Source organism: Spodoptera frugiperda, chromosome 6 (assembly GCF_023101765.2).
Source record: "Spodoptera frugiperda isolate SF20-4 chromosome 6, AGI-APGP_CSIRO_Sfru_2.0, whole genome shotgun sequence".
Lineage (NCBI taxonomy): Eukaryota > Metazoa > Arthropoda > Insecta > Lepidoptera > Noctuidae > Spodoptera > Spodoptera frugiperda.
The window spans coordinates 5,646,405-5,664,228 of record NC_064217.1 but is presented as its reverse complement, the minus strand read 5'-3'; the positions used below and the strand labels follow the sequence as shown (position 1 = coordinate 5,664,228).

Here is a 17,824-nt window from a genome sequence, read left to right as displayed (position 1 = left end):
ACTTGAACTAATATTAAATACAAATATAAATCTCCCGATCGATTTCGATCACGGTAGCCAGTCTGCCTGCCTGTAGTTACACAGAGACTAGTCTAGCCCACTGCGCAGGAGATATTTTAGTGCACAAGTCTGTGCGCAAACACAGAATCGCGAGAATCGAACTCGCGATACTTTGCACACAGCCGGTCACCCAACCACACTGCGACAACCGTGCAGTCTTATAGTACCCGATGGGACGGCATAACCGCGCACGACTCGAATGAGGTCTTTATGTACTATCCCAGCCATGGGGGTGAAACACAGCCGAACTTCCAGAAGTCCGGGCTAACAATGGTCATTTACTCAGAAAATACCATTATCAATTTTTGGCCGGCGCAAAAATCGAAGCCGGCCGCGATACGTTACACTGCAATCGGTCACCCAAACACTACAACCGTGCAGTCTAATAGTACCTACTCAACGGTGGTAATAACTTGGTACTAGAATGCCATAGTACATATGCCATTTAATTTCGTCTCGTCATATCAACAACAATACGTCCATTCATGAACATAGGTCTCCCTTAACGACTTCCAGACAGGCCGAATAAAAGCGAATTAAAACCTACATTTATGTAATTTAAATTTAATTTATTTAAAATCATTTATTGAACATAAACATATTTGTTGAATCAATTATTTCTAACATTTATAACGATGACATACATAATTATTATAAATAATGTGATTTAGGTACTTATAAATATCCCTTCCGGGATGAAGATAGACTGTGATTAAAAAACTACAAGTATTAATTGATAGAGCAATGTAGATTATTTCAAGTAGGTATGACAATCGGAACTGTAATATATCACGTAGCAGGCACATATAACCCGAAGCTGTACTGGCTAGCGGGTTACCGAGGCCCTGGCTTGAAAAGCAGGAGTAGGAATGGGGTGGTTTTTAGTCAGTAAGAGTCTGACTCTCTTTCTCGCCTCGCTCAGGCGGAAGAAGAGGTTGGATAATTTTTCCCCTCTAAAAAAAGGTAACTGGAGGAAACCAGACACAAATAACATAATTATAATCTCACTCAGAAAGCCAATTTCCCCACTAATAAGATTAAAATGAATTAATGACAAAAAAACCGTTGGACTAAATGATATTAAAGTAATTGATTTTCAATTGTAATCATGACGCCACAAAATTGCTTCTATGCAATTTAAATTATCCATACTAACATTAAGCTGAGATATAATTCAAACCATTGTAGGTATCTAAATATTATAAATCGTCGGGGATAGTGCAAATCCGCGTAACTAGCATTGGATAATTCCGCGTATCTGACAAATGTAGCCAATTTTTAATTTCGCAGGCATTTCACGTTAGATCCCTATTGGCACTCTTCTCGTTGACGTGACTCTATGGTAAAGATACAAAGAAAACATATTTTTTTACTAACTATGTAAAAATGAGGCCATTTGCCCTTAAAATAACGATATTAAAGAGTTTTAACCTGCTCCTGTAAAATTATTTAATTTTTTATGTTAAATGGGCCGACGTTGGCCGCTATCACGCCTGATGGTAAGTGATGATGCGACCTACGGTGGAGCACGTCTGCCCATAAGCAACCTATTCACTCGGACTTTGAAGACACCCAGGTTTCCCATCAGGAAATACAGACTCCGGCAAGGCTTTCCACTCACTAGCAGTTCGCACAAAAAAGCTTGAAGCGAAGCGCTTCGTGCGAGTGGGTGGGATATCTACCATGAAACGGTGACGGCTCGCCGATTGTCTTGTGGTTCGATGATGGAAAAGACTAGGAGGAATCAAGTTGTGCAATTCCCCCGCACACTCTCCGAAATGTATCCGGTAAAAAACGGAAAGGCTTGCGACCTTGCGCCTGTGTTCAACGCTTTGAAGCCGGGCCTCCATTAGATCAAATGCAGTTACGCGGCCTTTACCTTTGGTAGATTCGCGGTTTTGCACTACCCCCGACGAAATGCGAGTTTGTGTGTTTGTGTGTATGTTTGTTACTCGATCATGTCAAAATGGCTGAAGGGATCGGGATGTTATTTGGAACAGGGATAGATTGTTTTCTGGAATAAAACATAGGCTAATTTTTAACCTACAAAGCCGCAAGCAGTAGCTAGCAGTACAATAAAAACATACGTATATAGGTATAACTAACAATAATATCGGATTACAACTCTTATCACATAGTAAGAGATTAGATTAATTGAGTTAATTAGGAAATCACAAACAAAGTATTAAGATAACGTTTATTTTTTATGATGTCAAATAGATTGTGAAATTAATTGGAAGACTAAATGGTATGAATAAAAAATATACAAAAATGGACATTACATGCTAAATCTTGCGTTTTTACAACACCTCTGGTTTTACGAAGAAGAACCGCGGGTGGCGCGACGTTGTGAAAGCGACAGGAGTATAATTATAAGAGAACTTTAAAATTTTCCCTAACCATACTTTTCTCTTCTACTTGTCAAAATGGCTACATATCTGTACTCTCATTTTTAATACCTCTATTCAAATCATGACAAAAAAAAAAATGTCTTCTATTCTATTAATAGTCTTCTGCAGTGTCCTACTCACCGCATTATCTATTATATAAAAATAAGTTGGGTTTTCCTTCCTGACGCTATAACTCCAGAACGCATGAACCGATTTCCACGGTTTTGCATTCGTTGGAAAGGTCTCGGGCTCCGTGAGGTTTATAGAAAAAATCAGGAAAATATTTAAGAGAGAAGCAGGAAAATTTAAATCATTTGTGGCGAAACAGAGTTCGCCGGCTTTGCTATAAATGATAAATGATATTTATTTCTGTAAATAGGTTATAAAATAACACTTTTACACGTCAATATTTCAAATAGCTAGATGAGACCGGCATTTCCTATCCGACTACTCTGAGAAGAAATGCCGAAACAAACTCAGAGGTATTATTAATTTCTTGCATTGCTCATTTTTCGTTCAAACGATCCTACTCTGGAATGCACTACCTCATGAGATCGGGATGGCAGGGAGTTACAAGCACACCTAGATCAGGTGAACTTAAGTTAATAAGGCTTAAAATAGATTCATACATAACTATTCATTGTGTTGTATATTATACAGGGTGTCCCTGAAATCGACGTCCAACGGGCACCAGATGATCAGCAAGGTTCCAACTGTTATCAGAAAAATATAAAAAAAAATCTAAGTCCTACAGTTTTTAAATTACAGTGACTTATGTGTTATCCACGAAAAAGTACACCCTGTGCCAGTCTTTTGACTCTTGTTGCTACAAATCTTTATTTTTTCGTCTGCAATCTTCCTTACATTATCCTGAATAGTGCTCCAGTAATATGGAATCATAAATTCTTAGCCAACTGCTTTAGATTGGGAAACATTGTTAGTTTTAGAGGAACCAAATACTCTGAATAAAATTTTTACCTTACTTTTCTGTACTGAATAAATTATGTATGGCGCTAGTAGTGGCAAATTTCACCAAAGTTGGCGCATTTAATAAGAATTATAAAATGGTATAGCACTTTGCACATTATTTCTTAAATTCGACACAAAAAATTTTTCAACGAAACTCGGTTTCGATGAATTTATTTGAACTTACTAATATTTCTTCTAGTGTACTCAAATCATACGTTACATCCTCGTATGCACTAGACAACACTTTGCACGCGATTTGTTATCATCATGTTGAATATCAGCGAGGATCTCTTGTCAAACAACATTGTCTGTCTACTCATGATTTCGCTTGCAGCTTTCGTCGGCAATATTACTAGACTTACTAGAGGAACTGATGTTGTGTATCATGTTTCACTAAATAATATTGAATGATTGCAATATGATGTTCATAGTGCATCAAACGCATTATCAAATGTGTAGTAAAATCAAAAGGAACGGACGTGGCAGATTAATGTACACAGCATATCGACGCGGTAGTGCTATGGTGTACATAAGTTCTTACGCACAATTACTCGTCATATCCCCATCAAGAAAAAAAGAAATGGATGAATCCTCCGATTAAGTTACGTGTTCTTGTGATCAAATGCGGGATGAACCATCAAATATTCCTTAGTTTGTCGAGAAAGAGTTATTTGCACCATTACAAGGAATTGCAGGTAAACTAAAAATTAATTTAAAAAATAAATAATCAACACGGTGCAAAAAAGCCAGTGCTCAGCTAAAATGCCGAAGCCCGGGTACGATGGCTCGAGATGCACAACACCAGTTCGTCTAGCGATAATATTGCCGACGAATGTTGCAAGCGAAATCACGGGTAAACAGACAATGTTGTTTGACAAGAGATCCTCGCTGATTTTCAACATGATGATATCAAATAGCGTGCAAAGTGCTGTCTAGTGCATACGAGGTTATAACGTATGATTTGACTACACTAGAAGAATTTTTACTAAGTTCAAATAAATTCATCGAAACGGAGTTTCATTGAAAAATCTTTTTTTGTGTCGAATTTAAGAAATAATGTGCAAAGTGCTATACCATTTTATAATCCTTATTAAATGCGCCAACTTTGGTGAAATTTGCCACTACTAGCGCCATACATAATTTATTCAGTACAGTCACTTAAAGTAAGGTGAAAATTTTATTCAGAGTATTTGGTTCCTCTAAAACTAACAATGTTTTCCAATCTAAAGCAGTTGGCTAAGAATTTATGATTCCATATTACTGGAGCACTATTCAGGATAATGTAAGGAAGACTGCAGACGAAAAAATAAAGATTTGTAGCAACAAGAGTCAAAAGACTGGCACAGGGTGTACTTTTTCGTGGAGGACACATAAGTCACTGTAATTTAAAAACTGTAGGACTTAGATTTTTTTATATTTTTCTAGTAACATTTGGAACCTTGCCGATCATCTGGTGCCTGTTGGACGTCGACTTCAGGGACACCCTGTATATTACATATTCCTTAAATATATTTTGTGTAGCATGAATAAAATTCACATACATATTCTCACGAGTTGTACATGTACGTTGAAGTGCATATTTTAAATTATAGACTATAGTCATATATGTAATGTATAAAATATATATGTAATTAAACAAATACCTAATCATGAACAAAAGTTCCACTTAGTGAGAACTTGGCCTTAATTGATATTAATAATGACGTGATGCTTTACGTAATGGTCAATCTGTTAACGATTTAATATAAATACTAACATCCATAATCTTGTTGTTGCTCAGTGATTGTTTTATAGTATCACCATGAAGGTCTTCCTTGTCCTAGCTTTGGCTACTCTCGCCTACGCGAACGTAGAACCCTCCCTAGAGGGTAACACCGCGTATGGTTACATCCAGAACTATGCCATCCCATTGGCCGAGAAGATCCGCAAAGCTGAGGAACAGATGAGCCAGCAAAGAATTGTTGGTGGTTCCCCATCTAGTGCTGGTCAATTCCCCTACCAGGTTAGTGTCCACTTAATGTATTAGTGTTGTGTAAAATGTATCATAACCGAATTACTAATAGGTAATCTTTAAATAACCTTCATCATTCAAAGTCATTAAAATTTTCTATAAAATTTTGTATAGAAGGATATTTTTTATGTCAAGTTTGTATATTTTATTTATGTAATAACAGAGTAATATAAAATTCAGTACTTCCAAACGCAAATATTATTTATGCTTTATAGGCTGGTCTTCTCGCTTCCTACGCCGGTATCTCTGGCACCGGTGTGTGCGGAGGTTCCCTCATCAGTGCAAACAGAGTGGTCACCGCTGCCCACTGCTGGTTTGATGGTATCAACCAGGCTTGGCTTTTCAACGTTGTGCTTGGCTCCACCACACTCTTCTCTGGCGGTACCAGGATCCAAACCAGCGCTGTCATGGTTCACCCCAACTGGGTGCCTGTGCTTGTCCGCAACGACGTTGCTGTTATCTACCTACCTACCCCAGTTCCATTCTCAGGTAAAGAAATACCTTTTGCCCATTCTTTGGGGAAAATAATTGAATAGACATTATATGTATATCTATAAGTTATAAGAACATATTTGTACAAATTTTTAATGTCGTTTATCTATGGTTTTCCAGACACCATCAAGCCCATTGCTCTGCCTTCTGGAGATCAACTGAACAATGATTTCGTTGGCGCTACCGCCATTGCTTCTGGATTCGGTTTGACCAACGACGGTAAGTTTTGTGATAGTATTTACAACATAATGTAATTTTATGCAATAATTTTTAAATTCGCATTGTTCCTGTTTATAATATTCAAAATATTAGGAAAATATTACATTTATTTAAAACTAGCATGTCTTTCTTCTTCACAGGAGGTTCCATCTCAACCAACCAGTTCCTGAGCCACGTTAGCTTGAACGTTATCTCCAACTCCGTTTGCTCCTACGCCTTCCCCCTCATCTTGCACTCTACTAACATCTGCACCAGCGGTCTTGGTGGTTCCAGCACCTGCAATGGTGACTCCGGTGGCCCTCTGGCTGTTACTATCAACAACGAGCCTGTCTTGGTGAGATATTTTTTTTATTTCAAATAAACTTGAAAGTCAAAGTCAAAGTCAAAATCATTTATTTCAAATAGACCAAGAAGGCACTTTTGAACGTCAAAGCAAATATAATAATATTAATAACGTCTGTCTGTCGGTCAGTCCTCTAGTGAAGCTATTTGCTCGTTCCAAAGTGTAGATTGTTGGGGCATTGATTATTTCAAACTGTATGCCAGTTTCGTTTAATAACAGGCGTGTATTGGGTGTAAATTGAGCTAGTATGTACTATTATTGTGCTGGACTATGGTAAATCTCTTTCTTTTATGCCTTGACTAAATAATTTTATTCTAACTTTGTTTTTTTTCTATTTTCAGATTGGTATTACCTCCTTCGGATCCGCTCTTGGTTGCGAAGCTAGCTTGCCTGCAGCTTTTGCCCGAGTCACATCCTACGTCGACTTCTTCAACCAGCACTTGTAAATTTTCTAAACAAATATAATTTAAGTTTTTCTTAAAATCTGTTTTATTGCCATCGTTGACTTCCTGTATACCTATAATGTTTGAAGTGGATTTGTTTACATGAAACTTGGATTTCAAACTCACAAATACGTCGAAACTCCTCATTATATTCGATAGGCGTATTTTAAGAGATTTGTAAACAAAACCATGTATGTGGAATGTTGTAAAAAAAATTGTATAGGTACATTATAATAAGTATTTCAGATTGTTTCATTTTTTGAGGTTGACTCAGCTGTAGAACATGAAATCACTAAAGCTGCATTCCAATAAACACGGATCGGTAGATGTGCCTACGAGCCGTAGAATTTTGACTCATTTTGTATGGAGCTTATGTCAAAATTCTACGGCTCGAAAGCAAATCCGATCCGTAGTTTATTGGTTATAGGTTTAATGTTTAATGCGCCGTAAACCTACATAAAACACAAAGTAGAACACCGTGTGAGATTAAAAATCTCTGAGTCTGTAGCATAATGACATTTAGCACTCGTAGAGAGCTAGCTTGTAGAGTAGAAAAGTAAATTTTGACACTAGTCAGTGTCATCATTTCCATTTATTGGCTACAATAGTCCTGTTAGTGATGGTAGATAGATCCCAAAACAATGTGATATGGCCGTTTCCTAGAACTGAATCGGGCACATACTTGTAGTACCACCTGATTATGCCTATGCAAATAAATATTATTATCAATATGTGACCAACACCTGGGATTTACCTACACGTGTAATTAATCTTACTTATCATTGTGGAAATACCTTTATTTAAGTAGATTGATTAAGATAACAATTGAGTCAGAAAATCCAATTAGGTATATGATAACTCAAATCTCAAAAATTATATGGAAATTTAATTTAAAAAATGGAGGATTATTGATAGAGATTTAATATATATAAAAACATTATGTTTCTTACTGTTTTCCAAACTTGTAATATTATTCTGAAACAGCCATATTAAAAAAATCAAATACCATAAACATCTTTTCAATCTTTCTTCTATCAATCTCTATATAGGTATAAAAATGAACAGCTGTTCGTTAATCTCGATAAAACTTGAGAACGGCTGGACCGATTTGATTAATTTTGGTTTTGAATTATTTGTGGAAGTCTAGAACAGGTCTATAAAAGGTGAGAAAAAAATGTTTGAGGCGGTACGAAGTTTGCTGGGTAAACTAGTGACAATTAAAAGTTATTCAGATATTGATTGTTATTATATGTACAAAATATCACTTTTATACTTTAAAATAAATGCTGGATCAATTTAGTTTATCCTAACCAAAGAATCTGAGAAGAAACATCGCACTTATAAATATGACATCTATTGGACAGGCTTTCAAATACCCATGTCACGATTTGGGTTTGTAACTACGTAGGACGTGATAATATACATTTTATACACCCAAATTAATTTACAAGCACTTTACTACACGGTTCTACAAAGCTTTGTTGTCATTGTAGTTTTCTCATAGTTCCACAGATGTCGCTGTTTACTAACAGCAAATATAGCTATTGCTATGTATATTTGAAAGAATTCATGACGTGTATCTCTGTATCTCTGTACAATGAGGTGAATAGGGGCGACAATATTAATTCCACCAAAAAAATATATATATTTTTAGTAGAAATAGTTAATCTTTTACAGTTTTAAAAAAGCTATACTTAAATAATTCTGCTTATTGAATTTAAAACTTGGCAAAGAAATAATAAATGAAGTCAGCACTAAAAATATCATGCAACACTTATTCAAAACGATTGTTTCTGACTTTGTGAAAAAAGTAATTATTTATACATATAATTTTACTATTTGTCATATAATCCGAGTTACATATATAATCAACCAAGAAATACATGAGAAAGATAACATAACGTCACCCACGTCTCTTGATCCCCGATGAGGTAGACTAAGCCCATCTACTTTTCACCAGTTATGTTAAATGTCTCATACAATAAGGATGATCCTATTGTATATAAACTATGCTGTTACTTGGAATTCTTTAAAAACAAAGAAACAATAATATTTTTCGTACACAGGAATAAATACTGAGACCCGTCTCTTAGCAGTAACACTTGCCACAATTTAACCAGCGAGGGAGGTAAATGAAATACGTAACGGTATGGGAATTGTAGCATGACATTTTTTTTTAAATGGCCATGGAGTTTAAGCGACTTAGCTAAAATAAGAATTTTCTGAAAATGTGACAGTGTGAATGTATGAAACACTTCTAGGTTGATAGTAAAGTGCGGGTCTGCAGATGGCCGGCAAGGCGAGCTCGCCACTCAATCAGAACCAGATACGTGTGTATGGCGCGTCGCGTTCCACGCGAGCCTTAAAGCACCTTTAGACCACCATAGATGGGCTGATGCCTGATCCCGAGCTGCGGACTACCTAGCGGGTTTACCGGTACTCTGGCTCGAAAGGCAGAAGAAGGAACAGGGTGGTTTTTAGTCAGTAAGAGTCTGACTTTCCCTCTCGCCTCACCCAAGGCGGGAAAAGTCATTGGATGATTTTTCCCCCAAAAAAACGTTGGTAGTAAAGTGTTCTTACCTAGTATCCTAAAAGTATTGGAATTCTTAACAAGAGACGATACAAAATAGGCATGCAAACTTTGAAAATTATTTGTGAACAGAGTAAGAAGAAAATTACATATTTTTCTTTGCAATTAGAAATATTAGAAAAATAACATGTTTATATTATACGAGTAATGTTAATAGGAATCACCTATCTGTATTGTATTCACTTTTAAAGTAAGGACACTTTATCAATTAAAAAACAATGAATGGACTTTGATTCATAGTAAATCTAGAATCTTAGACGTAGTTCCCTCAGAAAACCCAGTTTTTCTTCTTATCATGAAACGTACTTTCCACTTAATCGATTAATTACTGTAGTAGTGTACGTAATCATTTTTTCCCAAGTATTCACTTATCTATAACTAATAATTATTAAAAGTTTATTTTATTTTGATGGGTTGAGATCAAAAATAATACATTTTTGTAAATAACAAAAAATGGGCAAAGGGTTGCTACGGGTTACATTTTCATCAGATATCATATGAAAATCTGTCTACATGTTTGATGAAAACGAGTAATTTGAAAACCATTACATTATTTGTTGTACTTTCATGTAAAACAATTATTATATTTTTATAATTACTATTGTGAGACATACTAAATTAACTAAAAATCACGGTTTACTCAAATAAATTAATGGAAAAAATCAGATCAGTAGGCTGCGCGACGTAGCACTGATAGCACACGCTGCTCATAGTAAAGTCTCCATTAATTTACGTGGGTAAACCGTGATTTTTAATTAACAATTATTATAATTTAACCACGTACATTTATAGAGTCTTTAATAAAATAAAATTGATGTTCGTCACGATTACTAGTGAAAAAAATAAATCTATCAAAAAATCTAGAGTATGTTTTGTGAAAAAACGTTGAACAAGTACACAATATCGTATTATGCACAATGCATATTACAAGCAGACGTAAATTAGGAGTAGTGAATTGCACAAAGAATTGTTCCGTACCGCAATCGAACCCGTGAGATGTTTTTACCGGTTTTAAACCTTTAACTGCCCAATTAAATATAATACCGTGCCCCTAGCAGGCGGCTACAAAACAAAAACATATATCTACACTAAATAAGGAGGAGCAATCGTGTAATAGAAAGAAAAAATCATGCATGTTCTCTGTCGCAGCGATTCGACATGAGTGGCAGGTACATGGAAATATGTTAAATGGTTAAAAAGACTTAGCGGTTAGTTAGCGGAGTGAAATAAACTTTCATATTAAGCTGTAGAATAAATAGCATACAAGCAAAAAATTTGTAGTAAATAATATTAATTTACTAAAAAATTTCATGTTTTAGCGTGAAAAAAAAAAATCTATGAATAAACGATTTAGTAGTCAACAGCATTCAGTAAGTCGTTGAAATAGTTAAGATTTTATTAAAACAAAAAATTAGTTTAGGTAATTTTAATGAACTTTTGTTACACGATTTGTTTGTTTACAAAGAACAATTATTGCATAGATAACGATAATAAAAGGAAATAGTTAATGACAAACCCAAGATAAGGATCACATCTTGTTAGGTCTATTAACTTTTATCAAGAAATTATCGCTTGCTAATGATAAAACATCGTATAAATATGTTATGGATTTATCGTTTGAGATCATAGAACAGTTGGAAATAGATCGCAGCACAATGAAGGTCCTATTTGTACTCGCTTTGGCAACTCTTGCCTACGCTAATGTTGAGTCTAACACTCAAGCCCATACATTTGGGTACATTAAGAAGTACGCCATCCCATTGGCTGAAGAACTTCGTAAGATAGAGGAGCAGGCCCAAAGCCAAGCCACTGGCAGCAGAATTGTTGGTGGCAGCCCTTCAGCTGTCGGCGCTTTCCCATACCAGGTATGACGAACCTTCATAATACATTGAGCTTTATTTACTTAAGTTTAAATTTGCATCCTGGTTGTTTTTTTTTCCAAAGGTTCAATCTCTAAATATAAACTTCATATTATTGTGACATTTTTTTTATAATAACAACATGTATTTTTGTATCTACACAACTTTTATCCCCTAACGGGTAGGCGGAAGTGCAAATTATGGCATGTAATTCCACTGCACAATGTACATCCACCTTTCACTATTTGTGTTACAAATCCCATGTACTAGTGGGTGAGCTTATTGCCATAATATACTGAGCACAATGTCAGACTCTGAATTTTCGAAAAACCGAAAATAGCCAATAAATTATTTACCAAACCCGGTAATCGAACCGGGCCTGTCGGGTAAGGGTCTCAGCACACATATGGGATCGGAAAGGGATCGTCACCGTATCGCCTCGAGCCGTTCAGAATGGTTTGTATTAAACTCCCTACTGCAACGCACACTAATCGGAATAATAACGTAATCGCCTCGCCTCGGAACAGGCTCCGAACTTGAATTCCCGCACTTACGGCTCATCGTCCCCACGCTTACGTTTCTCCGTCCCCGCGCTTACGTCTCTCCGTACCGACTAAATATCGTGTTAGTCTAGTCGGTGTCGCCTAGCCGTAGCCGAGTTGACGTACAGGCGTAAACTGCTGATACGCTTTCGTTACGTGCATACGGTAGGTTGACGCCTGGTTGACAGCGAGGCGAAAGGCGTTACGGTTACGATCCCTTTCCGATCCCATATGTGTGCTGAGACCTTAAGGGATGTCCCTTACTAGACAGACCCACTTGCGACCACTCGATCAACGAGGCAGACAACAAAACCCTATACTTTATTTTAAAACATTTATCTAAGAAAGCCATATAATGTTTATTGATTTACTGTTTTTTTCTTCCCAGGCTGGTCTCCTTGCTTCCTACTTTGGTATAGATGGTACTGGTATTTGTGGAGGCTCCCTTGTCAGTGCTAACAGAGTCCTCACTGCTGCTCACTGCTGGTACGATGGCCAAAACCAAGCATTCGTGTTTACGGTCGTCCTCGGTTCTTCAACCCTCTTCACCGGAGGAACTAGGATCGTTACCGGCGCTGTAGCCGTGCATCCCAACTGGAACCCATCCAATGCCCGCAATGACGTTGCTGTGATCTATCTTCCCCACAACGTTGCTTTCTCAAGTAAGTAAAATAAGCTTTCATTTAAATTACATTCACAATAATACCTTTGCCAGATACTCGCAAAGGTCACTATAGGGAATATTTTATACCAGATAATGTTCGTCTTAGCCATAGTATCATTATTTTTTGGATTTTAAAAATATTTCTTTTCTTTCAGACCTAATTTCACCTGTTGCTCTTCCTTCTGGATCTCAACTCAACGAAGACTTTGCTGGAGAAACTGCAATTGCCTCTGGTTTCGGCAAAACTGGCGACAGTAAGTATTGAAATATTCCTTCATCATATACTTACTAGAAAATTCAAAATTTTGACGATCTTATGAGACAAGGAAGACTACGAAATATCTTTTATTCAGTCAATCCTTTATTTTCTACCGAGGTTCTTTAACCTGTTATCGATTGTGATGCAATTTTTTTCACAATCGATAACAGACAAAAGGGTCTTACAGTCTATAATAGTGTGCAATAATGTGTACCTAACTTTTTTCAGACATCAACATCACAGTCAACCAGGTTCTAAGCCACGTTAGCTTGAGTGTGATCACCAACTCTGTCTGCCGATTCGCCTTCCCCCTGTTCCTGCACTCTTCTAACATCTGCACCAGCGGTATCGGCGGTCCTGGCACATGCCAAGGAGACTCTGGTGGTCCTTTGGTGGTTAACAGGAACGGCCAGCCCCTTCTGGTACGTATACTTTTTATTTCAAAAACTAGTCATCTTTCTTTTGTTTCGTAAGCATAAAAAATTGTATGTAGGTATTTACAAACATAGGATAAACGAACTATACTTAAACTATTAAAATTAGCTTTTTGTCATTAAACTAAACTGCCTAGTAATCTTTTTTTAATCATTAAGATTTTTTTGAATACCTAGAGTGTCAACAAAAATCATTCTTGAAAAACTTTTTAAGGGTGATTTTAACGTTATTATAACTTTCCTGTGATATTCTCCGAAAAATTTAACGATTAAAACATATTATTAAGAGATTTAATGTTCATAAGACACATATATGTTCATACTTTTGTATAGTACACCGTAGACTACATTTCCAATACATTAGGTACGTGACAAATGTATATTATTATATCTTTTTTTCTAATTACAGGTTGGTATCACCTCTTTCGGTTCTCCTCTTGGTTGCGAGTCCGTCATGCCCGCTGCCTACGCTCGTGTGACGTCTTTCATGGACTTCTTCAACCAACACCTATAAATTTATTAAATTACAAACTAATAGACTTGTAAATAACATGTACATAAATTATTTATTAGGTAATTAAAAAAATATATGAAAAGAATACTATTCTGTTTTATTTTTTGTGATCGAATTCTGGTGCATGATAGCATTATACCAACCAGAATTATACTGTATACTTGTTGCAGGACATTTAATAGATAACTGGAAAAGTGCGACAGTTGCACAATCGTGTTTAAGTGGTTTCTTATCATATTTCTGATATCGTATTATAATTAATATGAGATGTTGTTATTAATTGTGGCAAACGAGTTGACGGGTTATACTTTAAATACTGCAGATTTAGAAATTGAGGAACAAGGATTGAGGAATTGGAAATAGGGGACATAAATAAGGAAAAATAGTTCCGCTAATATCACATTACAAAATACTTTAATTTTCAGCGAGGCTCATTTTTTCAACCTTTTTAATTATAGATCGCGGTTGCGAAGTTTTCATTATCCTTTTGCAACCAGGACTAAAAAAGAGGTCCTGAAAAAAAATATTCAAAAAGATAAACTCATGATATAGAGACTTTTGAGAATTACGTAAAGTCGAAACTCAAAATCATTTTAACTCGGTTGGAAAGGGCTATCATTTTATTATAACTTTCGTGAGACATACTAAATTACTTATAATGTTATCCCCTTAGTCACGTAACTGTTTGACGAGGAACTCGGCTAGATTCAAGCCCCTAAGATTTCATTTCGGAGAAGGAATGAGTATTAATCACAACACTTGCTCATGCTTATAAAATATACCATAGAATAAATAATACCACAGAATAAAATTGTACGAAGTTACATCAATGTTGTCAATATGTCGCAGCCAACAAGTTTAAGTTAACGATCAAATTAACAACGGTGTGAATAACTAGCCGTTTGGTTGAATGGCTGAATTTTATAGATGATGCTTATAAAAGACCGGCAGTGGGAGTGGGATTGTCAGAAAAGAGTTGCTACAAAAATGGTAGTTTAGGTTAGTTTAGAACTCCCGGAGCTGCGGTCTATCTATCGGATTACCGGGCTGCGACTCGAAAAGCAGAAGCAGAAGCAGGGTGGTTTTTATTGAGTAAGAGTCTGACACTCGCTCTCAGACTTGTATCTATGGTTGTATCTACTTTCTGACTTACAGGAGTTGCAGTGGTATGGGAGGTTGAGGCGGGCTCGTCCCATTTAATGAATGACACTCGGCTCTCGCCTCGTCCAAGGTGGCAGAAATTATTAGATGATATTCCCCTTTAAGGGGTTAGTTTAGAACTTTGACATCAACGATCAAGAATGCTTTTATATTATATCTATCTATCGTGAGAAATACTAAATTAACTAATTAAAAAAAATAACAGTTTATCTACATAAATATACTGAGAAAAGCTCTAATAATTTCTAATCACCGAAGGACTCTTTATTATGAGCAGCGTGTGCAGGGATGTACAACGATATCAATTTATAACATTTTCTGTGACATATATGCGACAGTATCTTAACACCAGAGTATCTCATCTAGACAATACATATAATGTAGCTTCAGAACTAATAAATACATAGCGCTGTTTGTTCTGTAAATAATAAATTAATCCAATCGTTTAGGTAAGTTGGATTAGCAAGCTATTTATTGTAATGTAATACGTCACGCATTTTATCCCCGAAGGGGGCTAGGCAGAGGTGCACATTACGGCACGTAATGCCGCTATTATTGTACGCAGATTAGCAAGCAAGTCTTCGGCTTAATTTCTGTATATATGTCAGCAATACACTTTAACAGTGTAAAATCAAAGTTGAACTACTATAATGTACAGGCCCGGCGGATATATAAATAAAGAAAAAAAGGACAAATCAACAAAAAGTATACAGTACCCTGTAATTTTCCAAACCACATTAGATTTTTTTTTTTATTTTGTGAATTTTGTGATGAATTTAGAAGAAAATGCGATGCGATTGCTTACCATCAGGTGATGCGTAAACCATACAAAACCTTTTGGACAATTTTTAGCTGATGCAAAAAAACTCAATTTCTTGATGCACATAATATAGAATAGTTGACTACTAGAACATTTTTATCAATCAATTGTTGAATTAAGGCTAATGAAAAAACCCAATTGTACTGGTATTTACCCCCAATCGATCTAGATTATAGACTGGTGCGTAAAATACGTTCAATGAGTAATCATTTTTTTAAGATTTCAAAGCAAAAAGAAATATTAAAAGTTGCGTAGCAGAAGTGCTACGTTCGTAGCAACATACTACGAACTGGCGTAACCCTGTCATGTGGCATGATCCTGAGAAATTGTATGTGAAAATTGTGTTTAGATGTCACTACATCTTACAATAATCTAGTGAGATCATTGTGAAATTAATTCACTTTTATTAGAAACGTTAAGGGTAAAAAACTGTTACTGTTAAGTTAATTATCTTGGGGAAAATAAATTAGGAGACTATAAAAATAAAAAGTATCTTGTCACAAGTAATGTATGTACTTAGTTGATTATTTATTACTTAATTAGAGATTTATTGATAAGCATCGACTGGAAAAACCAAATAAGTCTCTGCTTTATGCATATGTATGGACTTAATTCCACGCGTTTAAATCACCAAAGAATATTGAATATCAAAAGATGTGTATTTTTTTATGTTAAATGGGCCAACGTTTGGCCGCTATCTCGCCTGATGGTAAGTGATTATGCGGCCTACGGTGGAGCACGTCTGCCCATAAGCAACCTTTTCACTCGGGCTTTGAAGACACCCAGGTTACACCCATCAGGAAAGACAGACTCCGGCAAGGAGTTCCACTCCCTAGCAGTTCGTACAAGGAAGCTTGAAGCGAAGCGCTTCGTGCGAGTGGGTGGGATATCCACCATGAAACGATTTATTTACGATTTATAAGCATCATGTAACCAAAGATGAGCCAATTGCCACATATGAAGCAAAATTTTAAGCTCCGTGCTCTCAAGTACTGAGAAATTATTAAAAAACAAAAGAAACTTAAATAATAGTTCGTTTAAACCGAAAATCAAATCTGGTCTTTAAAATATTGTTAAGTATCTATGAATATGTTAAAACATCCTATAAGTATGTACTTTGCTCGACCCTGTGAGGATTTGAACCACTCCCGTCTTATCAGTGTGCTTCTTATCATTCGATTTGATATACTTAAACAAGAATAATCTCATTTGTACTTATATAATGATAGTGCAGTTATTATCCATTTGATTAATTATTATCACAAGATTTATTACATAAATGATTTTTTATAAACTAATCTATATTTTTTTATACAAAAACCCGTAAATGAAAATCTTTAATTTGCTTGTTTCTATGAGTTTATAGCTAAAAATATCTGTAAATTTTGGAAAACAGATAAATAAATTACTTCACGGCATAAAAAATGCAAGATTTCTAATTTATTTTTTCTTCTCGTTTTAAAAATATGTATCTATGCCTATCACTTAACTATCCTAAGATAATAATTGATGATAAATGATGTTGTATTACCAAGGTTTTGTTAAAAACGTAGGAACTCGTGTTTGAATTAAAACCGTACTCATCAATTTCTATTTTAAATCTGTTTTGACTTTAGTTTGGATAAAAGGTAAAGATTTTCTCTCCATTCTTGTGACTTTCCCAATAAATATCATCAACAGAACAACGATTCTAACATTAACTAGAGGGTTTGTAAAATTACTGACATCGTGATGATTTTTCTGGTTTACGGTTTTTTCCAACTATAAGGTCTGACTAAGTAGTATTAAAACGTTTTCTAATATCGTTATCATTAGCAAATAGATTTTTTTATATACAGTTAATAATTATTACCCATAAATTTTATTCCAATTTGAAAAATGGCATAAAATGTACCTGACATATCTGTGTATAACAAGTAACCTTATCGTGATACCTTTACCAACACTTAATATGCTGTGCCCAGAGTTCACGAATAAAATAATCTTATGATATGTAGCGATTAACTGATCATATCTCGAAAAAGAAGTATATAAACAAACACTGTAATTAAAGC

General features: G+C 35.5%; 2 protein-coding genes across 2 annotated transcripts; both read left to right on the top strand.

Moving 5' to 3' along the window:
* The first annotated feature begins 5,183 nt into the window (after window positions 1–5,183).
* On the top strand, window positions 5,184–6,967 carry LOC126910780 (brachyurin-like). Its single transcript, XM_050694456.1, has 5 exons — window positions 5,184–5,421; window positions 5,646–5,919; window positions 6,043–6,141; window positions 6,282–6,475; window positions 6,826–6,967. Exons 1-5 carry the CDS (start codon window positions 5,221–5,223, stop codon window positions 6,928–6,930), a joined length of 873 nt encoding a protein of 290 aa, XP_050550413.1. The 5' UTR covers window positions 5,184–5,220; the 3' UTR covers window positions 6,931–6,967.
* Window positions 6,968–11,106: 4,139 nt separating this feature from the next.
* LOC118267871 (brachyurin) lies at window positions 11,107–13,876 on the top strand. The gene is made up of 5 exons (XM_050694435.1): window positions 11,107–11,382; window positions 12,307–12,580; window positions 12,738–12,836; window positions 13,070–13,263; window positions 13,685–13,876. The coding sequence occupies exons 1-5, from the start codon at window positions 11,122–11,124 to the stop codon at window positions 13,787–13,789; spliced, it is 933 nt and encodes a 310-aa protein (XP_050550392.1). The 5' UTR covers window positions 11,107–11,121; the 3' UTR covers window positions 13,790–13,876.
* Window positions 13,877–17,824: the final 3,948 nt, after the last annotated feature.

Coding starts and splice junctions, on each gene's coding strand:
- LOC126910780 (XM_050694456.1), top strand. CDS start 5,221: ATGAAGGTCTTCCTTGTCCTAGCTTTGGCTACTCTCGCCTACGCGAAC. Junction 5,422..5,645: donor CTGGTCAATTCCCCTACCAG/GTTAGTGTCCAC, acceptor TATGCTTTATAG/GCTGGTCTTCTCGCTTCCTA. Junction 5,920..6,042: donor TACCCCAGTTCCATTCTCAG/GTAAAGAAATAC, acceptor ATGGTTTTCCAG/ACACCATCAAGCCCATTGCT.
- LOC118267871 (XM_050694435.1), top strand. CDS start 11,122: ATGGATTTATCGTTTGAGATCATAGAACAGTTGGAAATAGATCGCAGC. Junction 12,581..12,737: donor CCACAACGTTGCTTTCTCAA/GTAAGTAAAATA, acceptor CTTTTCTTTCAG/ACCTAATTTCACCTGTTGCT. Junction 13,264..13,684: donor GGAACGGCCAGCCCCTTCTG/GTACGTATACTT, acceptor TTCTAATTACAG/GTTGGTATCACCTCTTTCGG.